The sequence below is a fragment of the Scleropages formosus genome, chromosome 22 (genome assembly GCF_900964775.1).
Source record: "Scleropages formosus chromosome 22, fSclFor1.1, whole genome shotgun sequence".
In the NCBI taxonomy this organism is placed as follows: Eukaryota; Metazoa; Chordata; class Actinopteri; order Osteoglossiformes; family Osteoglossidae; genus Scleropages; species Scleropages formosus.
This window is the reverse complement of record NC_041827.1, coordinates 5,088,754-5,116,160: the sequence shown is the minus strand read 5'-3', so window position 1 is coordinate 5,116,160 and position 27,407 is coordinate 5,088,754. Positions and strand designations below refer to the sequence as shown.

At 42.7% G+C, this 27,407-nt stretch overlaps 1 protein-coding gene across 3 annotated transcripts in view; it reads right to left on the bottom strand.

The window, feature by feature from the left end:
• The window catches only part of kaznb (kazrin, periplakin interacting protein b), a 162,749-nt gene that overhangs the window by 58,784 nt on the left and 76,558 nt on the right, over window positions 1-27,407 (bottom strand). For 2 of the 3 annotated variants that reach the window (XM_018725249.2, XM_018725250.2), the window contains one exon: window positions 20,581-20,764. In XM_018725249.2, coding sequence (XP_018580765.1) covers window positions 20,581-20,764 — 184 coding nt within the window. Of the gene's footprint in view, window positions 1-20,580; window positions 20,765-21,151; window positions 21,159-27,407 lie in introns of those variants that run through there. The other variant, XM_018725251.2, reaches the window with a different exon arrangement.

Sequence of the window (27,407 nt, the reverse complement as noted above, 5' to 3'; positions counted from 1 at the left end):
GATTGCACGAGAACATGAGAGAGAGGCTTAAATCACTGCATTCACACTTCACAGCAACTGTGAGAGAGCTCAGCAGAGGTGAGCAAATTAATTCCTGAGTAACTATTTGTGAGCCAAAGTGATATGATTATTTACTTCGTTTAACATTTGTCTTCAGACTTGTAGGATATGGTAACTTGAAGATGCCGGTAATCCCTCTAGTAACAGTTTTTGGGAGCATTTTCCAAGCACGGGAAGTAATCGCTTACCTTCTCTACTGAGTAACTAGAGTGTGGAGACTAAGAGCCAGTCATGTTTTTCCTGTTGGGACGAACACACACACACACACACACACACACACACACACACACGCACACAAAACAGCTCCATACAGCGTCAGTCCCATCCTTTGACATGCGGCACTCAGCGATCCACCCACATCTATATGCAGAGACATCACTACACGCCCACAGATGCCACTTGTGATGAGGAGGCTGCAGTGAGGGCAGAGACAATGCTTCTCTGCGAGGACCACGGTCCAAACTTGAGTTTCCACAAGTCCATTCATTCAAGACTTTATAATCTGACTTCTACAGCTACCTATAATCACGACTGTGCTTCGTGAATTACCTCATAAAACTGGTGTACAACACAGCAACATAAGACATCTAAACTGTGTCAATAAGCCAGGGCAACTGCTGGGATACATCAAGGACATCTGGATTATATAATTCCATGTGAAATGTGTCAGCATTTAACATTTTGCTCATGTTCATGGAGGACTAAACATAGTTTTGATGGATTTTCTTGGTACTCAGTGAGAATTCACTTAGACAAAATGCACATTTAATAGCTGGATGATTAAAGACGTTTCTTCTTCAGTGGTTCAGAACAGCAGTGTGTGGTGTTTCACTATTAAATGGGCAATGAGTAATTCTAGTTGTCTTTCAAGATTTGGAGTAAGAGATTTTTCTTTGAGTCATCAACATACATTTGAAGGTAAAAGTCAATAGCTCTCAAGCAATAACAATCAAAAATAATAATAATAAAGGGAGCAAAGACCCAGAGACAGTGGAGGCAGCACTATGTGCAGGGTGCAGGCGCAAGGCAGCTGATGCCGAATTAGAGACGAAGAGCGTCATGTTGACCTTTCACCTCAACAGGGAAGGGTATGATTACTCTGACCGAAAACACATTCAGATGCTCCTCCAGCGGAGCGCACGAGTGTTGCTATGCAACAGCTGCACGGGGGGAAATGTGACCCTTGACTTCCAGTGAAAATTCCACAAATAAAAACTTGCGGCTGTTGAATATTCCAGCTGTTTCTATGTGCTACAGTCACTAAATTCTAAGACTGGCTGCCGTGTGATGCTGTTTATTAACTAAACTTCTGAGCACACATGAACTTACAGCAGTGCCGCAAGGTGGCCAGTTTCACAAGTTATTGGCTGTTCCACATTAAAATCACGGGAGGAATAAGGATCCACTGCTGGTGGAGCAGTGAAGCTTCAGTTAAAGAGCACAGCTGGACAGTGACTCACACGCACACCAGAACAATGCCCTGCAAAAGCAGGTCCTCTCCAGAAAAGGCAGCACAGCTGTTCAATGAATGAGAATATCAACCAAACCTTCAGCATGTAGTTACCTTAAAGTATGTTAATTGCCTGATGATGGGAGGGACAGACGGACAACGCAAAGACACAGCGGAGATCAAGAGAGGAGCGCGAACGGAAGCATCGACACCAGAGCACCAACACCCAGCCAGGAGCACTAGAAAGCAACCCGCATCACCACCCTTTTGCCCTGACACCCCTGCACCGCAATACATTTACATTTATTCATTTTGCTGATGCTTTTCTCTAAAGTGATTTATAATGTTAAGGTTACATTTATTAAAATTATAGATTGACAATTATTTACCTATTTATACAGCTGAGTAATTTTAGCGGAGCAATTTTAGGGTAAGTTTCATTGCTCAAGGGTAGTACAGCTGGTGGTGGGGATAAAACCTGCAACCTTTGGATACAAAGCCAGTTAGTCTAACCACTACGCTATCAGCCGTCCCCTAAGTACATAACGTATAAGTAAAACATTACGCGTTTGCACCTTCTTGGAGTCTCCAGAGTTTTCCGTCCTTTACCCCTGAAACCAAAGGGAATTACATTTTGACTTATGAGAATTCCTCTTAATAAACTGTGTTTAGCTGTACTCACAATACATTCCAATATGCACAAGGAGAACAAGACAGAAGAAAGCAGACAAAAAACACATATAAAACAAATTCTGTATCTGATCAGCTGCTGACATGTAAATTCATACGGGCAGCCGATTCTTCCCTGGGCAATTAAGAACTTCAACACACTGAAATGGAAAAGCAAAGGAAAGAAAAGCCAACACAAAACATGTGTGGGAGTTATTTTTGTTATTGGGAAGAAATGAGCAGACAGACGACTTCAAATGCCACGTCCAGATGTATGTGTCACATTATGAACTGTTCCGTTGTGTCTGGCTGCCGCCATTCTTCTGAAGTAAAACACATAAAGACATGAAAGAACCAATAGCATTCAATACTAAGGCATGTCAACAGAAAATCCATCACGACTGATAATGGAAACTTGGCCGGAATCGATATGTTATCGTAGTATCTAAAAGCATTCTGAGCTCTCACCTCCATTGTCTTTTTTCTTTTTTTTTTCTTAAAAAAAAACACAAAAATGAAGTGCACAAGTGCAATTAAAAACTATATAAAAAAATCTCATTTAAAAGTGTAGCGTCCACCTCAACAGCTTTACTAAAGAAAATAATTTCTTCTCCTACCACTGAGCACCAGTAGTAAGTGGAGGTGACACCAAGCAGACACTGAATGCACTGCACTTTATACCACTGGAGTGAATTACATTAACTTCCAAAAAAAAAAAAAAAAAAAAAAAAAAACAGCAGCAGAAATGCTAGATCTTTGCAAAGATTTTAATTTGTTTCTTTTGCATCAGTATTGGCATCTTCGTCACTGCAAATTTCAGTTCAACTCACTTCAACACCTGTCTCTTAATATCATTTATAGGTTGGAGTTAAAAGTCCCTTTACTATTACCTGATGTTCCATATAAGTAATAGAGCACTAGATGCAGGACAATCTGTTACTCCACAATAAGATCCTGTAATGTACGTTCACTCCTGCTTCACAAAATTAATTATTTTGGACCTTCGAGTCAATCTTTCTGCCAGGGCAAAGCTCTAAGAGAACTAAGAGCTAAGCAGTACTGAGAGCTGAATGATGCTGGAGACTATTTCTGTGGGTAACAGCAGAACCAGATCATCTGAGCAGAGGAAAAATCTCACTTTAGCATCATGCAGGCTGACAACACATAATGAAGGGACAACAAACTGGTTAGTTAATTTACTGGTGTAAAGATCAACTCTAGATGTGGGCAAATAGTTATTTTTCTTTTTCCTGGCTCATTTGCTTTTTTTAGAACCTCACAAATCCACTTGAAAAGATTTCCAATATTGCAGAGAACTGCAGGACACTTGTAAGGGGAAAAAAAATGAAGAGGCGGCAAGAAAAAGTACAGGGTAAGTCAAAATATATCACAATTTGGCTTTTAGCCAGAGCTTTGTAGCTGTTCTTTATTAAGTTCAGGAAAGTGATATTTTGCCCTTTTTTATTAGTTCTTGACTGAAAGAAAAGCTTTTAAACAGTCCGCTTGTAACTGTAATAATGAAAGATATATTTGCAAATAGAAAAGCCAGGACAACATGACTATCTTGAAGGCATTATGATGCAGCACACATGAAAAAAGAAACAACCACAACCAAAACAATGCGGTTTTCCTCTGCACCGGGGGTTCTTAGCTTGGATGGGCATCGGGGGTCTGTGTCTAACACAAATGTGTCAAAATAATAATAAAAAAGAATTAAATATTAATGATTAATAATTCCGTGCAAAGGTAATTGGGCTTCAGTGAAATAAATTCAGTGCAATATTTCCTCAGAACTTATTTATAGGCATTTTTCATGGACGAGCCCTTAGCTTTCATCACATTCTTAAAGGGGTCCTTGACTTAGGAAAAATGATGAACCGCTGCTGTTCACCCACCTATTTCACCACAAAGACCTCCTCATATTAGACGGCGGACGGGCAATATAGGATGTCACATAAATCCCGGCCATAATCTAAACACAAGTACACAGGAAAGATCAAACCAGCACTTCCTGTTACACTATGTGCATAACTTGGCTCAGATGGCATAAACATTACAGGGCTGTTTAAACAGAGTGAGTAGACATAAGCTGGGTCTCTGTCCTTCCTGCACAAACAACAAAGACGCTAACAGCACAGGGTAGAGGGGTAACAGCAATACTGCATAGCAGCAGCTGAAGTCAACAATTCGGAACCATGTTTCCCTCTAGAAAGAGGCACACCGACAATCCATAGCAAATAAACCCTCTCGAATCCAGGCCTCTCCACTGAGTCCAGTTGTCGGACAAGACCCAGACCATCCACTGGTTTCAGACCCCAACGGTGTTCAGTTTCTAAACATGGGCCTGTGCCCTTTGCTCCTAAATGCTGAGAAGTAGACTTAGACAGACAGATTTGGGGAACAGGGGTTAGAGCTGCTTACTTGGGACAGAAAGGTGGCAAGTTTGAATCCCACTACCAGCTGTGGCACCCTTGAACAAGCTACCCTTAACTGCTCCAGTAACGTTACCCAGCTGTATAACCGAGTAAATAATGCTAAGTAGCTTAATGGAGATGTACATTTGCTGCCTTAATCTAAAATGCGAGTCCAACAGGTCAGTAGCAGACTGTAGAGGACAGCACAGAGTGAGAAGGATGCTCTGTCGCATAGTGCATCACACTAGTGTCATTCACTCCTGGAGGAGTGGAGCTGAATTCTCCAGCGGTGAGGAAACATCTGAGTATTCTAATCTCTACCTTTCCATGTCTTCCAGCCTCTCAAAAAAGGTCAAACACTTTAAACTAATGAGGATAAATCTGAAAATGTAATGTACATTAATTAGCTGAAAAAGGTCACTAACAAATGGCAGGTGGTGTACGCAGACTTCCTCTCTCCGAACCCCACCAGCTCTTCTCCCACGTACTGGAACTGCTACGGTGTAAATATTTTTTATTGATGCCGCATCGTGGCATTTGGCACTGTGCCGAGGAAAAGGCCGCCAGCCGGTCTGAAGCTTTTTCACGACAACAGGATAGATCAGCAGAAACTTTCACAGTCTCATGGGAACAGGTGGTACAAGAGCCCCGTGTTGCCTGGTTGCTTATCTTGCTCTGTGCTCAAGGATGGAATTGGAAAGGTTTGATGACCGGTCTTCTAATGTCTGTGCACACCTTTACCTGCAAAGACAGCCCACCCAGCTTAGCCTCGTGATCTCCAAAGGAATACTACAGTGAACAAAGCGATGTATTAGACCTTTGTTAAAGGCGCCTTTCCGGGTCTTACGCCCTGAAAAAGTGTAAACTGAACACAGCTGAGGGTCCATCAGCAGGGACAGGGAGGAATAGCAAGAATAAAGTGAACAGAGAAGAACACAGAGAGGCACAGAGGCTCCTGACTGCTCATTACGACCTTGAGCGTAGCCAACAGTCAGGGATCCTGAGGAACACTGCTGTATATTAATGACAAGAAAATTAACTTGCAAATGAAAATAATTATCTCTGATAGTCATATAAGCATTATCTTCAATGAGAATAGAGAGAGACATTTTAAGGGCATCTATCAGAAGCCTCCCCCCTTTCTCATTTTCGTTGGAACTGGAGGAGGACAAAAAAAAAAAGGGAATTTGAGCAAGGAGAAGTCAGTGTGCCCAATGATCGTGCCACACAGAGTCCAGGAAGCTGGATTTTGTTAAATGTTTATCTGAGCTACCCTCCTCCCAGCGGACTGACCGTCTGATCAGACCATAGCGGTTCTCCACAGACTTCCAGCTACCTCATCTCGTTCTCCATTTCCGGTCTATGGGATGGAGAATGGAACAGTACTGTATGCCTTGTCCATGAGAGAAGAAAGATGGCACATTATTACCCACCACGTCTAAGATGCAATTAGGCTGCAGTATAGCAGAGAGGTCTTTGTAACAGGATCTTGTCAGGGAATTTTATCTAAAAGCTTCTGTCAGTGGCACTGGCTTGGCTCTGCTGGTATTGTAAAACTTTATTATTCTGTCTGATTTCCTGTGAATCCAAGTTCAAAGATAAAACCTTTTATGAACCCAAGGAATGTTCCTAAAACAGCATGGAGTTTAGGGATTTCCTGACCACTGCCTTTCAGTCATAGGGTTCCAGACCCAGAGAATTTTGACTATGTGCAATTCCTTTTTATTTTCTTACAAATACAATATGATATTTGCCTCGAGGCAAAGCAACTGTTTGCTTAGGTATTGAGAAAATGATCCACGCAACTTATCAATGCACTTGAACAAACATTAATGCAATCAGAAAAGGGATTCAATTCAAAAGTTCAAATGTACTCATTTTTGTTAACCACTTGTCCTTGTCAGGGTCACAGTGGTCCTAACCCTATCCCAAAAACACTGGGTGTTGGCTTGAGGGGTGTATAGCCTGGGCGGGACACCATCCCATCACAGGGTAGCCACACATCCGCGTGCCAGCACACACGCGCACACACACAACAGGCAATTTAGAGGATTCATTTCACCTGAACTGCATGCCTACAGACTGTGGGAGGAAACCAGAGCACCTGGGCAAAATCCATGCAGAGATGGGTTGTCAACTCCACACAGATTAAGTTGGATTCAAACCTACGCCCAAACTACCTTTCCGCTTTTAAGCGGAAGCGCTACCGTGCCACCCTTGCCCACAAAGTTTCATACATGAATGAAACCCTCACCTCACACTCAGTACAAGCTACACGCAGCACACAATGACAAGAAAGCAGAGACAAGGTATTTAAGCGCCTCAGTATGGCAGGTAATTCGTTCTAAATGGATTGTGAAGAACAGAACATCTCACCTGTAGATCCAAGCACCGAGTGCACCCTGCACAATGCATGAAGTGCCCACTTTGAAAAGGCAATTTCAAAACCGGACAGCGATGCACAAAGCGTCACTACGGTGTCCCTCAGAAACCGCACAGGTACAGCCATACACACAGCTGTGGCCCTTCAAATTCAACTTCCTGTAACATTCAAGGCATCGTTCTTTCAGGAAGCTTTTCCATTTCACAATGTGACTGAGCGCGTTTCCCAAATACAGGCTGAATGTTACAGCTGAGAATCTCAGATGTGTTGGGAGTTTATTTTCATGACTGGCCAGGAGTTTCACAGCAGCTAAACATATTGTAAGTGCTTGTTCTTCCTCAGAAACTAAGTTGGCCAGGGAACGGTATCTCACTGGGTCGCTTACTGTCGGCCTGCAATGCGCCCGCAAAAAAGCTTCATTCCTCAAATGAGCCCAGCTCTGCATGGGCACGAGAGGTCCACCGTGAGAGTGGACAGCGATGGGCTAAGTGGTCCTTCAAGGGGGTTTGGAACATACTGTACATCTGGAAGAGGTGGAAGGGTTTCCGCACGGCTGAGCCAGCTGTAAAAATTATGTGGGATAGAAAAATTACGATCTGACCTCTAACTTGCTTTCGCAAAACTATTAGTATGCAAATATCTCTGAATATTTCAAGTTCTACATTTTATTTTGAAATTCTAGTATTTTTCATTAATTCATTCATTTCCAATAACCACTTGTTCTAATGGAAGATGATAGTGGTCCAGAGTCATTCCTGGAACTCTAAGGCACAAGACAGGGTACATTCTGGACCAGGTACCAGTCCATCACAACTAAGTACCAAAACCACGCAAACACAGAGAACACGCAAACTCCAGACAAACTGATTCAATTCAACATTCAGACACACAGCCCAGGCACTGCGAGGCACCAGTGCCACTCACTGTGCTGCACGGCACCCAAAATACTGCATAACGTACAAAAACAATATTTTAAAAGGAGAAACAATACTTTTATGTTTGTGGCTTCTCTGAATTTATTAGTAAGTAGGAATTCAAATAATATCACATTGTATATAAATCCAGCCCATCGAAGTTCAATAATCACTTGACCTGGGCAGAGTCATGGTGATCCAGAGTCTATCCCAAGGCTAGGGCAGCACACCACCCCACACACACACACAGACACACAAAGGGCAATTTAGTGCCATCAATCCACCTAAACTGCATGTCTCTGGACTGTATGAGGAAACCAGAGTGTCTGGATGAAACCCACCCAAACACGTGGATAACATGCAGATTCCGCACAGACTGAACGGGGATTGATCCCACTCTCTTGCACCACCCAAGCATTGCTAGGTGGCAGTGCTACTTGCTGTGTCACTGTGTCACACTCATGCTATACAAATTCATAAAATAGACAAAAAAGCAATTGCACTTTATTACAAAGCTGATACTAACATTCCAGAACTTACTGAAGGGTTAAGATCCACGAGATGCTAATTCAGACAGCTACTTCCAGTGAAACACAGGTCTTAAGTGCCAGAGGAACCAAGCTGAACTTGACATGTGAGCTTTCCCAGGTCAGCGACAGGTGTGCTTCACCTCTGTGCACTGGGTTGCCAATGCAACTACCTTGCCTGTAAATCACTCCAATTCTTCCCTGTCACCACATGTCGTTTTTTTCGTCCATCTGGCCTCTTGTGTCCCTCTGGCCCTTTGTTCCCAACCATTAGAATAGACTATGTGCTTTATGAGCCATCCTACAAATAAATCTTGGCTATGGCACACTCCCTCCATTATCGGTCTGGGCCCCTGCCTCCCTCACCTCCTAGCACCAAACAGGATTGCGGTGAAACACGGTTCCAGCCTCTCCACCTCTCCCTCTTTCACTACGCTACCCTTATTAAAAAAAGAAGCAACAGAGCAGACCGCAGTCGGGGCTCCGTGGTGATGGAGGACTCCGTCTCTCACTTCCCATTCTCTCAGTCCTTGTCAATTCCTTTACCATCTAGCCATTTCGCTCCATCTCGCCGACACAACACTCCTGCTCTCAGCTAAGCGAGCAAAAGACGTGTTTCTCTGCCTCTCTTGCTCATCAGAAGATTTCTGTGGCCTTGAGTTCCTCACACTCATCCTGCTTCTGGAGGAAACAGCATGTTCACCATCAAGACATTCAACCTGAATCTTACACTTTCATCGTCAAAGGAAAAGGGCTGAACACACAAATCATATCAAAGCAGACACACTGGCTATGATTGTAATTACTAGGCAGATGATGATGATGATAATAATAATCATCATCAACAACAACAATATTATTTTAGAGAAATTCGTGTTGTACAATTTTCAACAGTTTGGAAAGTATTTCACCGGCCTCATCAGCATTCCAAGCAGCTGAGACCTCAGCTGGCATTTGATGCAAGGCCACGCAGCCAAGAAATGGCACGAGGAATGCGATGTATGGCTTACATTTTTTATGGTCAATTACAATTTTCATGGGGGGAGGAAGGCATCTCATTTCAGTTTCCCCTCTAAACCACATTCCTTCATTGTGGAGAGTTGCTGTCTTTGAATGGCAAGAGAAAGTGTTCTTTTTCTTGCTCCCAGACAATGTCTTGTGGTAGGCAATGAGGTGATGTTCAATGGGTGTTAAACTTGATGATTACAGTGCTGCCAAAGGTCTCACAAACAGCTCCAAAACACTAGCACTAATAATGAAAGAAACATTGTGATTTTCAGGCCTACCAGAGGTCAGAAAGGTGAATCAACCTAAGCAACATGTACTGAGTTGGTCTTCCATCAAATTAATCTAGAGCTTCCAATGAACCTAGATCTCAATCCATCCCTCAGATTATGGCTACTGCTTTCTTAACATCAGTATAGATTTGGAATGTTAGAGAATATTAAATATGTGTAAAATGACAACTGTTTCTGAAAAACATCTGAAATGACTGTTTCCTGGTGAGCAGACACACTAAAGAGGAGACAAAATAGAGAGGAATTCACAACATTGTGAATCATTGACACACACTAAGAATGCTGAAATTTAGCAAGTAAACATGTGGTTAAAAAGCACATCTGGATGAATAATTATTCATACAGGTGTAAAATACATTTCCAGATGATCTGGACCAAATGAAGGTGGCACATGCTTGCATTTTTTGAAGGCTGTGATTTTGTGAGTGCGCACACAGCAGATGCTCAGGTTTTTCTTCCCCAGATAGACCTTTGATGCTCCCATAATCAAGGGCAGAAAAGTGCTGCAATTTAATTGTTAGCTAGAATTTTCTCTGTTCACAAAAAGAATGTAAAATATTAGGTCCTCATTAATGCTATTTCAGTGATATTACAAAAACGCTCATAGTATTACAATCACCACTTAAGGAACACTTTTACAGACAATATATAAAAATATCAACTCAAACATTCTTTAAATTGCATAGGTAATACTGTGGATTCATGCAGGTCAAAATGAAATCACACTATGACTAAAATATTCTTTGAGGGAATGCAGATTTTGTTGTTTGTCAGAAGTGCAGAGGTTCACTATCTTCTCTCTCTGAAATCAAATATCCTTTCAAATCAAATGTATCCTGACCTAACTTTTAAAGGTCTGTTAAATTCATTAAGTATGTTGCTATAGCAGATTCACAATGTCATCTCAACACTTGGTATTAGAGGCGACAGAACATTTTCACTCGCCTGTTTCACACTACTTGCAGCAAACAGAATAATGTACTCACACAAACCAATGAAGCCTTGCGGAGTTACTCACCCTAAATAAAATCTCACTAAATGAAAATTATTTTCTACCTGACTGTGTGCATGGCATTGCCATGATCTTAGGAATTTATTTTATTTCCACCAGTATTGTGTTACTATAGTGGAGCCTTTTCCCAACTTGAATTCTGTATCATGTCACAGCCTGTCACAGTCTTCTAAAATCAGTTTTTTGATCTGTGATGACCAGTGTAAACACTGCTGCAGTGTTAGTGTTAATGGACACTACTTCTAAGGGATCATTATCGATCAATCCTTTGGACTTTCCAGTTGAATACAAGCCTTGTGTTACTTGTTACCTTGGAAACACCAGCATTAATTTGCCAGATCGTTCAGTTTCACGGAGTAAAGAGAGCCCGCTGTGTCAAATGAACGGAGAGCAACAACCACCAACATATATAAGCAAGCAGCAGGAAAGTCTCACTGTTTTTCTCTTTATTTTTCTCAGAAAACATGAAGATCAGTGCCATGCATTTTGAATTTTAAATTATCTAAAAAATGATTTACTTTCTACAGGTGTGAAAGTGTCAAGCAGACACCAAAAGCACACAATGCAATGAGTGAATGCATATTTTATCTAAACAATATTTTTTGAAAAATGTGGTTAACTTCATGGAATAAAAAAAATCTCTACACAACAGATAAGTCAGGCAGTTTGGTAGCAATCTTTAGGACACAAAGGTCAGTTAAAAAGCTACAGGATACTGCTTTCTTTTCAAGGCAAACTTGAAACAGTTGCACTTCCTGTTAATTCCTGCGTTTTTCAAGGGCCTGGATCAGAACCATTAAAATCACCAAACCTCAAAATATAATTGATCCGACAAAAGAGGCAGACAAGAAATTTGAAGCCAGCTCCGGGTAATACAACAGAAACCAGCAAACAAAGGTTATCCACGGTAACAATGGTTAGGGTGCAGCTATCCCTAGGGGACAGAAAAGGAGTGAAAGGTGCCAAAGACAATCAGCACTGTACAGTAGATATCTGAGAGGCATGAAAGACCAGCATCTCCTCAATGTGCTACCCAACTGCACTTTCTGTGCTACAAGGGATGATGACACATATCAAGGGAGAAAGAGATGAGGCCTTGCTGGAACATCCCACTTTGTACTTTATTATTAGCACCACTTTACGATTATCCTTTCACTCTCTGGTTCTTCTGGTCAGTGCATAGAATGCAGTAGACCAAACCTGCATAAAGGCCCTCCTAACCTGCTGGAGTAATCGTACATTTCAATAACATGAAGAGCACACTCACATGGTCTCAGCCAGCCTTTGAAAATGCTTTCTAGAATGAGTGCTGCCAACTGAAACCTCTGCACCTGCATCTAAGGAGGAAGGAAGGCTGAGTACCAGCAGCTCCAGCAGGTCATGTACTCCTCAAAAAAGATGCCTATGTCCCACACAGTGAAAAGCCTATTGAGGTGTCTTTGGCATTAGCTTTAGAACCAGGCAGCGTACCTCCTTCATTTGAAATTCAAACACTACCAGAGTGGCAAAATGAATTGTCAGTTTGAGATGCATGAGATGTTCCCCTTGGGGTACCTGCCTAAAAAGATATGTTAAGGTAACGACATAACAGCTGCAGAAATATTCAGCAGTAAACGGCTGACAGAAGACAGCCTGAGGTACTGGCCTGTTGGATAGCTCTTATCTGGTCCCGAATGGTTGATATCCTCTCCCACAGAGAGAGATTCACTCTGTCCATCTTCATCTCATTGGGGCTCGCCAGGGTGGTGAGCAAGGACATCAATGACAACAGCAGCCTGTGCCTTTTCCTCCACACGTAGGCTGTGTAGCCCTACTTCACTCTGCTGTGCCGCTCTGAGATGCTGTGCTCAAAACAGGAGTAAGTGGAGGGTCCATACGAAATACGGCGGCCCAATCCCAATCATTGTCAAATGCCACCAAGCTTTCCCGCATTGATCTTTAAGCTGAAAAAGAATGTCATCCTCACTTTAACCCTGGATCATTGGTAGAGCTGCCTTTGTGTGTGGTTACATACATAAGATTTGCAATGTTAAGCTACTTACAATTGCTTACCCATTTATACAACCGGGCAATTTTTACTGGAGCAATTTAGGATAAGTACCTTGCTCAAGGGTACAACAGCCAGAGGTAGGATTCAAACCTGTGACCTTTGGTTCTACAGGCAGCAGCTCTAACCACTACACCACCAGCTGTTACAATGCGTATTCAATACCTCTGATCATTTATATATCCATTATTTCCACACGACGTAGTCTAATCCAAAGCTACTTAACCCAAACCACAGAAATTCTTTTCAGCAATAAACAAACATTTTGTCTCACTTGTAAGTTTACCCGTATCTTTGAGAAACAATTTTGGCATTCCGTAACATATTTTGTTATTTCTCTTTTGAAAGACAGGAAAAAATAAATTATAGTAATGCTTGATACATAGTGCTTTTGTCAACTGGAAAAGAACTAAAATGTGCAGAAATTTAACTTAATCAGGAAATTTATTGCATCTGATTTCATTGAACCAGCACTGTTACTTGCATAAAAAAGGAATATAGATATATACATATACGAATATATATTTTTGCTAATGTAAGAATTTTGGAAATAAACATTTTTAAACATACAACATAACTGAAAAGACAAGTGATTCATGTATTGACACAAATCCAGGTGAAGAACCTGCATAATATAAATCTCCATTTTAAAAACCAGTTTATTCTCAGGACTGCGTGTGACTATTCCACACTAGAGCTGAATGCTCAAAGTACATTAAATGGATTAAAGTCATTTACTGATCATTCACAAACAATCTTGTTCCCTCTCAAAGAAAATATAAAGCTTGCCACTTAAAATTAGCTTTAAAAATTCTAATGTCAAACTGTGTCATTTTTCAAGAATAAAATGTGTTATTCAAACCATTAATACCCAAAAATGCATTAATGGCAGTTTACAGTGCAATTACTGCCTGATCAGATTACACCTACTTTTTTCAAGTTCTCCTTCAAGGGATATCCTGTGGGAAAGGCTGTAAAAAGGAGTTTGCTTTTCATATTTGCAGTCACAAAAGCAAGGGCATCCCCCAGGGCTAATCTCTTCTTGGTTATGCCTAAAAGCCTTGTGCTCCATAAAGCTGTAGTTTATGTCATCGATTACCCAGCATGGACACGGCGGCCATCTGCCGCACGCTAAGAGAGCAACGGGAGCCAGGTGTGCAGCAGAGGGACCTGACCTGAAGCAAAGGGAGAGGTGGCCCAAACAAAAAGGTCCCTGTGAACTGTTTCAGAGGGGTGTGGGGTGGGAAAGCGATCATTCTAATGTGAAGCTGTGATGGAGACAGGTCATTTCCTGTAAGTGTCCATAGCGCTGACAAAAAGGAACTGGTGTCGCCATCTGGATCTCATATTCATAAACGAAGCCAGATCAGTGAAGGCTAGGACCTCACTTGGGCTGCTGTGGAGGGATAGTGGCAGGCAATAGCAGTCATTGCACACTGCTGAGTATCAAACAAGCTGCTTCATGACAACAGATGTGGAGAGATCTGAACAAGATGCTCTGAAACAATTCACTGCATGCTGCAAGCTACAAAACACTACATCTAAATTTATTTCCTGCGTAACTAAACTAAATGCCATCATAGGTTACATTTTGAGAAGACTGGCATATGCTGCTGAAAAAGATGATGCTTGACCGACCACTGAGACACCTTGGGGATTCACGGAGGGCATCCTCTGCAGGTGGAGCTTTGGAAGGGGTACAATGCCCAGTATAGTGCTGGAGGTAGAGATCTAGGCGTGAAAGCCTGCTGAAAAGTGTGTTTTAGGAGGGTTTTTCAGAGGCAAGACCTATTAAAGAGAGGTCTACCGAGAAGGTACCTACAAAGAAAAAGTCTGTTTCCCTTGCAGAAGGGAAAGTGACTAAGGAGAGATCTAGAGGAGAGGGTTTCTGTTTAGCTATAGCTTTTAGGGAACCCCCTTCTCAGATTCAACTGATTTTCAAGGTCAGGCATCACCAGTCGAGGTTCCAGACAAAGTTCAGTCCTTCATCAAGGGGGGGTTCAGACACAGGTTATAAAAGGACAAGAAACCAGAGACAATGGATTATACAATGGAGGGAGAGAGGAGATCCTTGTATCACTAACAGTACTGTTTTCTGAGTTAATCTTCAGCTATATAATGTGTTCCAAGTGAAAATAACACACTAATAGTGTATATGCAACAGAACATCAATGCTCTCCTCACCTTTGAGGTAGCAAAATAAAATCTCGACTCTACAGTATGAACATGCTGCAACTAGCAATAGCATTAGTAATCATACGAATGGCTGCTCGAAGCTGATCTCAGTGGTATCTGTAAAGAAAATAATTACCTTTAATTACTGTCATTTACAAAACTGAACAGAATCAATGCTATTGCTGAGAGAGAGCAGGTGACCTTTCTGATGCTTGTGGGGAAGTGTTGAGGTGTAATGATGGTTTTGTGTCGTATCTGGGCTGAAGTAGTCAGTCGACCTTCATTATTTCTAGCTCCCGCCACTCTTAATGGGCCTGCGCTGTCAGAAGAGAGTAGGCGACCAGCTAACTCCTGCAGTGCTGCCATGGAAGTAACTCCTTTCTGTGTTGTGCAGACTTTACTGAGGCAGCATATGTTTCAGGAGCTCCGTGAAGAATCACACACCATTGACATATCCAATACTTAGCATCACTTGGGGTGGAATGTCCCAGCCTTCCCAAGTCTCTGATGGCCCATTCATGAATCATGATAGTATGCAGGGCGGGCAAGATAGGTGCCAGGGAATCCATTGAGAGCCTCAATTCTTCATTCAGCAGGCAAAAACCCTTCCCTTGACATCACAGTGACTAATTTTTTTTTTCTTCTGTGTGCAAATGTGTAGAAAGTGTGTGTTTATTAGTATCAATAAGAAATCTTACATCTGGATGTTAACTCCGTGAAACCATCATTCCAAACCAAGCCAACTGTTTCTTAAATCCCAGCTTCGCAAGTTTGGGATGCCTTGAGTCTACAAAGGAAGCAGGAGCTGGTGGCTGAGCTCACGTGATTTAAGGATGGCAGCTGAACGAATAAACTGAGCACCAAAATTGCTGTCCATCTGCATAGGCCAGCTGGTGCTCGTGGCTGTCAGTAAACAGGCCATTTCCTCACCCAGAGGGAGCTCCACTCTCTCCCTGCCACACCTCTCCCTCCAGCCTTGTGACTCTCTCGCCACTGTTCACCTGTACAACGAAGCCTACCCTGAAGCCTCGGAGGTCATTGACAACGCACAGCCGCCACTGTTAATCAGCTGGGCTTCCAACCAAAGCTGCCTGCATACAGTTGTGCAGGATGCATCTTTTCATGTCAAAAGCTGTTATCTGAGAGAGACACTACAGAAGTCAACGTAATTGCCTGTGCATCGTAGGCACAACACTTAAGCAATCCTGAGAGCCCCTAAAGCATTACATTTGCAGCCTGTTGGGATTCTTAATCTATGGGGTGGTCCCATTCAGTCTCCAGTCACAAGACACTTTCTTTGAAGGGGGGGGGGGGAATTGTGAAGGAGGATTGTTTTGCAAATATAGATTATTCATTTTAGCCCAAAAAAAGGCAGAATGCAGGTGATTATTTTTGTGTGGAAGCAAGTCTTTTAGTGGAAAAATAGCCAACTGTGATGCCCAAGAATGATACCATAGCAGTCCAGTCACACAGGCAGGCATCACTTGTTTCTCCTAATAGCTGAGAGAAATGAAGATCTAAGTCTTTATGGCCATTGTTGAACAATGGTCTGCTCCGGTCATCTGCTCCGGTGAGGCCTCGGCTGTCGGAATCACTAGCAGTGTCCAGTCCCTAGACATACTGTGCTTAATACGGTGGAATGCAACAATACTACAAACAATATAGCCCATCCACGTCTTTGCTCATGCTCAGGATTTCCTCTGCTGGTTTTACATACAGCAGAAGACAGGAGGAGAAGGAAAAGCTCAGTGGGTTCCTTGATTTAACCTATCAGAAAGACAGGTGGTGGGTGGGCACATTTGAGATCCTGCCCGGGTTGAAAGCACTTAGTGGCTAAAGCTCTCATGCTTCTAATTCATTAATGAAGCTAATAAAAAGTCCACCCCCCAGGAGACAGGCATTGGAGTGCTCTCATAACCACAGGCCACTGGGGGGGTCCCACAGGAGACTAAGGCTCTCAGAGCTCAACAGAGTGGCAATTCTAGATGGAGACCACATGTGAAGCAAGCAGCGAGACAAGGGATCCACAGTAGCGCAAGCAATGAGGCACTGAAGTCACAGTAACGTCAGCACAAGAGCAACAAAACCACAAGAAAGTCATCACTCGGGCACTGAAGCCACAGCACAGTCACTGCTTCAACAGTAAATTCATCATAAAGCGAACACTTACTTGCTGACACCACAGTACAGCGAGTATCCACACACTGAAAACATACTGGTGCCAACATCTAGCTACCCAAAACAAGGCAAAGGAGCAAAATGTTCAGAAGTTTTTTGAACACACAATTTGTGTGTTAAAAACATCCTGGTTGATATTCAAAAGGAACAACTTTAAATCGATAAAATCCACACAAATATGCAGAACCTGAAAAAAGTGGCTGGCCAACTTTTTATGTGATCAAACACACACGCTACCGCAAATTTTTAATACGACTAAACGCCCCATGAATTAAGACTTGGTTCTCCCTCTTACTGCAGGACGAAATTAATTTGATTACCATTAATAATGTAATGTAACCACAGGTGTGTTAAAAGTAAAAGATGTCTCGTTAAAGTCACTGAAAGTGTTGAACAGATGGATGGTCAGCAAAGTGGTAGTGTAAGTAATAGCCTATAATGCATGTCCCCCTCTATCAGCAGTGACATTACTGCAAGTGGCAAGAACACCACAAGGCAGGTTATTTGTAATTTTTACCCAAGTATCTAGCTGAAACCTGGCTCACAGACCCCATCATAACTCCTTTACACATCTCTCTCTCTCTCACACACACACACACACACACATACACACACACACAGGAGAGGAGCCCAGTGATGAGCAGACAAATGTGGGGATAACTAATCCTTTGTGTCCACCATTTTTTACAGCACCTTTCAATATCTTCTCTGAGGGCAGAAAGGCATATTTTTAATGGTTTTTTTTGCACCTCTTTATGGTTACATGGGACTCTGGGCAAAAAGAAACAGACACAGAAGAAGTATATTCCTCATAGTGATTCAAACACTTCAGGGCTTCTGTTCACATTCAGCACTCCTTGAGAGGATGCGAACCCTATGTGGATGGTCACTGGTCTTGTGTAAACTATTAAAATAGACATGTAAAATCTTAGGGGGATGCAGTGGTGCAGCGGGTTTGGCCTGTACCTGCTCTCTGGTGGGTCTGGGGTTCAAGTCCCGCTTGGGGTGCCTTGCAATAGACTGGCGTCCTGTCCTGGGTGTGTCCCCACCCCCTCTAGTCTTGTGCCCTGTGTTGCGGGGTTAGGCTCCGGCTTGCCGTGACCCCGTTCAGGACAAGCGGTTTCAGTCCGTGTCTGTGTGTGTAAAATCTTAAACTTATAAAAAAAATGATCAAGATTTACACACTACTCTACTCACCGACTTGGTTTAACCAATGCAACTTACACCCGCACAACTACCGTGTTTTTACTGCATGCACTTTCCTCTGAAGTAACATATGGAATTGGTCATTACACACTTCTTATGTCATATGAGAAACACTGATTCTCATTAAATAATTGTTTTGTGGTAAAATTAAGGGACACAAGGTCTTCACATACTTTCAAGCAGCACTGTCTGTATACTAAAACAGTTTGTCAAGTACATTTCTCTAAAGTAGCATACAAAAAACTAAAGGAGGACTGCAATATTTTTATACTTCATTGTAGCGTCACTGATTCAAAGACAAAACGTGTGGAAACCCAAAGAAATCACATCCCTCACGAAGCCAGAGCAACATCAATGCAAACCAACGTATTACATTTTGCACTGTTTTTTCCTCTCTGGCTTCAAGCATTTTATAATCCTGAGTGAATGTACATTGGAAAAAAAAAATCTGCAGAGGTCTGAAAGGGCAACTTCAGAAGGCAAACACAAAACAAAGAGGAGTCAGTATCCTCCAACTGTAGCCAACGAGTGCCAAGTGGCAAGACGACATGACAGTAGCCTCATATAAGTGCATATTTATCTATGTAGATTCACAGATGCCGTCATACTAGGAAAACTGTACACCCATCAATCCCCCTCTGCCTTTTCCGCCTATGTGGTAGAACTGCAAACACCCCAGACATGAGGGAATGGGTCAAAGTGTTTGGCTGAGTCCCATTCAAGCCCCATAAAGGCCTTGATACATCTGAAGACAGCCTCAGAAAGGAGTTGCAGAAATTCCATTAAAAAGAATCCCAGTGTGTTTTGCAGTAAAGCAAATGAACTCTATGTAGTGTAATGAGCCCACACGCCTTATTCACTGTGGTGACTTACACTGCTAGATACACTACTTACACTGGGATCACTCATCCATACATCAGTGGAACACATACACACACACACAAAGGGGGAACCTGAACAGCATGTTTTTGGACTATAGGAGAAAACCAGAGCAAATGGAGGAAACCCACGCAGACACGGGGAGAACACGCAAACTCCACACAGGCTGAGTGGGAATTGAACCCATGTCTTCTCACACCACCCAGGCGCTGAGACAGCAGCGCTACTCGCTGTGCCACCAAGCCGCCCAGTACTAAGTTAACCTCAGGAGTTAATAGTATGAAGCAACCCAAAAAGGCAGTTTAATACAGCTGTACTAAACACTACAATGGCAGGTTCATGAAGGGAACAAAGGCTCTAATGTAAAAGTAAAACACAAATAGATGCGAAACCAGAGGCTGGGAAACTTATCAGACATAGAATGCGATGAGACACCTTATCCATAAAGCTCATACTATCAAAATGAAAAGATGTCAGCGCATACCTACACTATGTGTCTGGTTCATTCCTGGCCGAAGGGGTAAAATGTCAGGGTTTTTCCTGCGTTCAAAGTTACACAGCAACATGGGTGAGCGTGACGTCATTCTGCAAACGAAATCCGTGACATCACTCTGCAAAAGAGCAGGCGAAAGTCTGACATCATCGACGCGGATCCTTGCGGCAGCGGCGCAGCAAGCGGAGCCCTGTGCCACACACGTGCTGCATGCCGCACGGCTCCTGTCCCTTCCGAGACCGGTGACGGATCTGCATTGTGACACACTCCGTGCATTCCTGCCTGGAGCCATTATTAAATTCCATCGGGATTCCCGTGGAACTGGCCCAGCGGGTTGGCTCAAAAAGCACAGCAGACACAGTAAAACCATGCAACAATACAGGTACTTCAGGGAAAACCCGTGGACTTCAACGAAACACGCAGGGAAAGCCCATGAACATCCAAAGCCAGTAGTCACAGGTAAACAGCCAGTTAATGTGTAGAGCACACAGCACTGACACTGTCAGTCACTCAACACACTAACCCACAGACCAAACCTGCAGGAAAAAGATGACTGCACATGGACTAGCTATGTAAAGTGTGGTAAATGTGCTGAACAACTGCGCAGATGTGGAGATGTGTTGCGCAGCTCATGCTGGTGTTGGTCACCCTGCAGTCTGACGCTGGGATGCAGCCAGAGTACCGCCGGGATACCGAGAGCACATAGCTGGTCAGACAGCCTCAGAAACCACGCGCAGAACAAGAACTTCGCTTCTCTCAAGTTCAGTTCTCTCCTTCCTTCCATTCCATTCACACACATAAACACACAGACCCCGGCACCTGGAGGACGCACATGCACAGCACTTTCTCTTACGAAGTGAGCAGCAAAGCATTACCGTGGTGATGGGGCTGGTTGTCCTCCATGCTAGGGGGGTCGTCAGCCCCCAGCTCGGCCAGCCTGCGGCTGGTGGCGCACAGTTCAGATCGCAGGTTGGTCACCTCTTGGCTGGCTGACTGGATGGCCCCATCGATCCGCTGGGCCAGCTGCTTGTTGTCATCCATCATTTTAAGGATTTTTCCCTGAGGACAGAATCCACAGAGAGGGGCATGGTGTCAGACGGTCCGCTGTGGAAACAACACTCAACTGCCTTCTCTGCTCTTCTTCTACACTTCTTCCCCCCCCCCCGCCGACAAACACAAAAGATGTTAAAAGAAAAATCTGAGTTGCTTTCCGTTCCCTTCTCAGTCCCTCTGGAAAAAGAGGTGATGTCTGCCGGCCACTGACTGTCACATGCTGTAAACGTGTTTGAGAGCGTGCGCGCGCCTTGCCGCCAGTGTGAGCGCGAGTCTGGAGTAATTTAATGGGAAAGCGAGTTCCTCCCACTGAAAAAATGTGCTTGCAGCAGCGGCTGCTGAAAGGAGACGGTGCACCGGGAGATGACGAGCTGTGTTTTAAAAGGGCCGTACCATCTGCAAGCAGGCTCCAGGGGAAGGAGACACACACGCCTATGGACGCAAACACTTGAGAGCTCCACAACTACTAGGGGGTTAATGTGAAATGTTCCAGTTCCCTTAAGGCAGCACTTTAAAATGAGTCAGCGATCCAGCCCTTGATGTTAAAGAAAGAGAAGCTCTTTGGTGTTCCCTTACTCCCCCCTTCCTCCTCCCCCCACCCCCACACTGAGGGCTTGGCTGTAATGTCAATCCCTTTGACAAACGGTTGTCAAGTGTTCGGTATCTTTGCGCTCTCCAGCCCATTGCTTCCCTGACTTCATTATGGATTCCACGCTTTGTCCTTTAACCAACAGCCCCCGGGCCCCACCCCACACGCCACCGCTGCGAACACAGGAGGGGAGGACAAATGTTCAGAACTCAGCCACAGAAGTTTGGAAGAGGTGAAAGAGAGATGAGAGCAGAGCCATCTGTGAACATGGACACATTCCAGCGACGGGGGATTCCAGATGCCGCTGCCGGGCTGCAGAGAAACACTCCTGTTGCATTCTAGGATTCATTCCTAGAGGAAACCTGTCAACAGACTATGGGTCTGAATCAGTTGTTCAGACTAAAACTTCTTAGAGAACAGTGCATCACATCAAAAATAAGATTTCCATTTTTATCTCGAATTAACATATTCCATTATAAAACCCTCCGCATATTAAGCATCGGCGCTGAACTGGAAAGCATTTAAAAATTCACACTTACAGGCAAAAAACTGTGTAAATTAAAGTCGTATTTCAAATTTGAACGCTTGGCATTATGATGAAACAGTACGAAGACATGAACGAAAATAATGCCTCTATTTGTTCTATGGATTTCCGTGAAACGAACGCAACGCTCAACCCAAATCTGCATACGTCTGAGGGAAAGCGGTGAGCTCACAGTCCCTCATGGCTGACATCACTGAACATGAGCTGCCTGTAACTGAAGACCTGATATCAAAGGAGGCTCCTGTAGGATGACAGTTTCCAGGCACAGCGAATTGTGTATTTCCTCCCCTCCCGCTTTTTGATTATCAAGGTCATCAAGTATTTAATATGCTTTGCTGACTCCCAACAGCTGTTCGTAAAGATATGCACATTCCTCTTCCCCTTCTTACCCGCCATGGGAACAGTTAAATTTGGGGGTTGAAGCACCCTACAAATGGAGTGTGTAGTCTACTGGACCTTCGGGAGCTCTAAGTGCTGCAGGGCAAGACTATGGCTGTACAAGCAGCACCCGATGGCTATGGATCTGGTGAACTTTGTGTTGTAGTGAAAGAGAGGGAGGGCAATATGACTCCTGCTCCATCCAGGCCCCCTGTGCAATGGAAGGAGGCAGGAGAGCAGGGTATGGGTGAGCTGGGCAGCCTCAAGGGAATCACAGGCTGTTGAACCCCTCACTTGCTTGTATTGCTTAACAGGAGTAATAAAGGTCTCCAGAAACTCAGAAACAAAGCATTTTCACATGATCTCAATACAACACCTACCAACTTAAAGAATATTTTTAATTATGGTGGATGAAAAGCATCTAAACCATAATACTGTCTCCTTCTCCTCTTGTCGAGTCTAGCATAGGTTGCGCAAACGGGTCAAATCCCAGCTTGACTGAAATATTCACTGATACAGACCAATATCCAAACAACACTGCTGCTAGTGCCCCCTCCACATCTACAGGTTCACTCACAGCACTGCCTTCCTACTCCCTCTGGACAAGAACATTATCACAGGTAACTGCAGGGACATCCTATCAGTTCCCTAAAGCGTATGTCAAACATTGATGGAACTGAACTTGACCAAAAGATTGCAACCTGAAATCTCAAATTACAGACTTCTTGGCATTTCTATCATCAGGAACAACCAAAGTAAACTATGTCACTGAGCCAACGTACAGTATAACACAGACAGGTATCATTTTCACATGTATTCATGTGCTTTTAAAAACATTCACGTAGTTAATTATGTTTCCTGAATAAGGGTCACCAACTCGACATACTTGGAAGGCTATCACATTACTGTTTCGTGTAGCATTAAATAGGTGCAACAGAGGTTTCTCGTAATTAACGGTGTAAAAAAAAAAAACCACTATACAGAGCCCAACTTTGACTGGATCTGAAAACCATCAGTCATTAAAAGGCAATACGCTGAACTGCTTCATTGCTTCTATTCTTCACCTGTATAGAAACTCCAGAACTTCAGAAAAACCATGTTGCATGTTATCGTGGGAAACCTTGAGAACTTCCAGTTCCTTTCATTGTGAAATAACAGCCTCTGTGTTACCAGAGCAATTCTTTTACTATCTCCTACTCTCTGCCTCACCATCTTTCCTCTGACATCGCTATTCAGACATGTTTCTCACCTTGCCTGCAGGCCCACAGCATCTTGTGAAAGGACTCCTTTCATGTTTTCCTGCTAAAATTCTGAAACAAACCTGTTGTGCCAGGAGTAAATATAAAGGTCTGAATGGGAAAGAGGCACTAAATAGCAGAATAATTTATGAAGTCCACCGCTGTTTTATTTCTCTGTATTCTTTGTACATACATAGAGTTTATGTTTATTATTTATTTATGTTTCTGTTGTATATTTTGCAAATACAATTTGTATATATATATACTGTGTTTTAACGTAACTTATGACATACTCTCAATACCGCATTTTCTGGAGCTGCACTAAAGATTTTCACTCTTCTCTACATGTTATGTTGACGATGATGTGACAATAAAGTTTGATTTGATTTGATTTGTGTGTATTTGTCTTTTTTCATTCATCCTATAGGGACAGTTGGCAGCATAGTGTTTAAAGCTGCTGCCTTTGGATCCAAAGATTCAAATCCCACATCCTGCAGTTGTACCCTTAACCAAGGTACTTACTCTAAAATCGCTCCAGCAGAATTACCCAGCTATGTAAATGGGCAAATAATTGTAGGTAGATTAACATTGTAAGTTGCATTGGAGAACAGCATTGGATAAATGAATGTAAATCCTCTTGTCACCGCATTTCACATGCTTTCAATTTGTCTCAGTTCTAATGAGGGCCATTCGCTCTGTCTCAGTGGTGGCAAAGATTCGAGTTATTCGATGTCAATTGACAGCAATCAGTAGAAGATGATGGCGTAAGCACAACACCTGGCAAAAGGATAAATGGGATTACAATAGCTGGTTTGTCTGTCCATCCAATGGGATTGGCCTCCATCAAGGGGGAACTTGAACGAAAGGCTGAAACAGAAAAGTCATAACAGAGGAAAAAACATCTTTAATTAGATGTTAACCTCAACAACGTGCCTGTTCCATTAGGATCCCATCTTTGTTTTGAAACCAAGAGGGGTAGACATCCATTTCTTTATTTGAATTTGAAATAAAGGACCTGTCACATTCTGCTCAGTCTGTCCACTTCAGACCATTCTATACTACCTTTGAAACTGTTACGTTTAATCTCAGCATGAATGCAGTCAGTGGTGGTAGCCTGATTCACAACTTAAATACTGGAATACCGATGGGACACTTCAGCAGAATCAGAAAAACTATTGCTATGTCCACAAGGGACTGACACCATCATCCTTAAATGAACATCAGTAACAAGATTATGTATCTGCAATTCACCTAGATAAGCAATAGGTCCTTTGTCTAGACTGAAAACCACTAAGGCTGATACAGGCTACGTTCAGATGTATTGAACATGTCAGGTTAGGAAATGTATACAATTTGCTGTGGTATGTCTTTCATCACAATGGAAGCACAGAAGGAGAATTAAGACTTCCACATGGAAAAGATTTCAAAAAAGGTTTAATACTGAAAGTCTTCAGGGAGATGGAAGGTGGTAGAGGCTGGTTTGTCATTGCTCAGTTCCTCACAGTAAAGCCAGCTGCATCTCACTCATTGTTTTACATGAGGTGCACAGAATCTGCTCTGACCTCATGAAGGTCCATGTTTTCACTCACAGCTCTGCAGTAAACACATTAATCAGCTACAAGCAAAGATCCAAGGGCCTCCAAGCTCCTCTTTGTCCAAATACACAATTGTTATGTGCATGAAAAAAAAAATGAGGAACATACTCAAGGGTCTCCAGTTAGCTATACTCGATTCACTTGGTTTCAGATTCGAATTTAAGCTAATAAATAACAGTGAAACCAGTGTATAAGATGATATAAGGAAGCATCTGATTTGTGAAAAGCACTGAGTTAGAAGCATAAATCAAGGACAAGATCCAGGCTGGGTGGGTGGTGAGAAAGCTTTCATAATGCAGCGGTGACCCTCTACCACCCACACGCATTCCAGCGACACGCAAACAAACATCATAGAGATTTCAGTCCCCCTCCTGTCAACGTCAGACAAAAAGAATAACTATGTCTCTCTGAGGCTAACCTATGGAGATAGGAAAACTGAATAGCTGTGTGCTGCCCTGTTCTCAGAGCTGTACGTTTTTTGTCTGAACAAAAGACAAAAACATGTAATTACCATGGTCAGTGTGCAAACTTTACAGATGTGCTCAGACAAATGTACTGAAGTGCAGACTTTTACCTTTGCTTTCAAAAATACTGTCAATTTGTTTATTTTGATGTTCCTCATGAAAACTGTAATTAAATCTGCCAGATGCATCTGATTAAAAACAGATATTGATGAACAGTCATAAGGGAACTGTTGTTGGGACAACTCAATACTGATGAACCAGGAGTGAGATGGAGACAGCTGTTCCTCCAAGATGAATATTTGCAAAGCCCCTCTATAATCTTGGGAGAGAATCCAGCAGCTGAAATACATTTGGATCTAAGTGAAAAGACTTGGACCAAATTAATGGGTTCCCGCAGGTGTTAAGGTCAGTCACACACATCTTTGTCTCATTTTCAGGATAGAGTGAAAACTAGAAAAATGTGTGCAGCAACATTCCTTCAGGGTTCCTATACTGGAAGTACCAAAGTGGTCTTTTGAGAGACAACAATCTCACCATATCTCATCCCACCTGCAGAACAGATGTAGCTTTTACTTTGGAACAACACTCAGTGGAATTTGTGGGGCAGCAATTCATTTAATAATTCAATAAATCAATATCAAATCAAAACCTTCTTTATAGACCCTCCTCACAACTCCTCAACCATAATAAACATAACACATCATACACGAACAAAAGCAGTCTAAAATGATGAAACTTTGATTTACACCAGGCAGTAAGGAAGGGGGGGGGCACTTTTAGTCAACATACTGCATGGATGTTTTTATTCTGTACAAGTATTTATGTAAATTTCACAACATGGAGTAAAAGGAAATTTATGCAAATGTCTTTCCACACCAGGCTGTAGCACAGAGAGGGCAACAGAACAACTCACAGTTGACTGCCAGGACGGGGGAGGGAAAGGGGTTGTGCGTGTGAGATGGGAAATGCACAGAGAGCTCTGCCTGCATCCAGAGATTATTTATAATATATTTTTCCCCACCTTTATCAATCTGACGAAGTGTCTCAGAAATCGGGACCAGCTGTCAAAGCCATCAGCAAGGTGGCAAACTGTGGCAACCTCTTTCTTTTGTGGATGTATGAATGAAGTATCTTTTTGTCCTTTTAAAATGTCAGATAAAGCATGAATACTGAATAAGCAAAAAAAAAAAAGGGAAAAACTCTGAACTCTTTCCCCACACTTTATGCCTTCAGCATGGTGGATTCAATTTCTGATTGCATCCCTAATTTTCTTTCACTGATGAAAATTCCACTATAGCGAAAGCAACAGGTTCTATAACAACCAAGAAAAATGAACTGATTGTGGCTCTATTCTATTTGATTTTACAGTCTGAATTTTCAGTAAAATGTAGAAAGTAAGCATATCCCACAAGTAAACATGAGGTCATCAAAAAGGTCATGCTGGGATCAGTCAATTTTATTTCCTTTGTTTCCTTTGGCTATCACACCATTTAATCTGACCATACAGAAGGCATGATTAATGTCTGACATTAGACATTACCCCTTTTAGCATTTGAAACATCTACCTGCAGCAAGCATACTCTACATATTACGAGCAATGGATGTCAATACGTCCTATAAACTTCCCATCTCAACCTCATGCATGAATTGTGACAGGAATTTAAAAAAAAGGTAGTTGCAACTGTCAAATTCTAATTAAAAAAACTCAAAATTACATTATTCTTAAAATAATTTACTGTCCACTTAGATTAAGGGTTCAGAGAACAAGGCAGTTCAGGGATCCTGTTAATTGTTCCTATGGCAAGTGAATGACAGGTGGGCTTAAACTGGAAAAAAGTGAA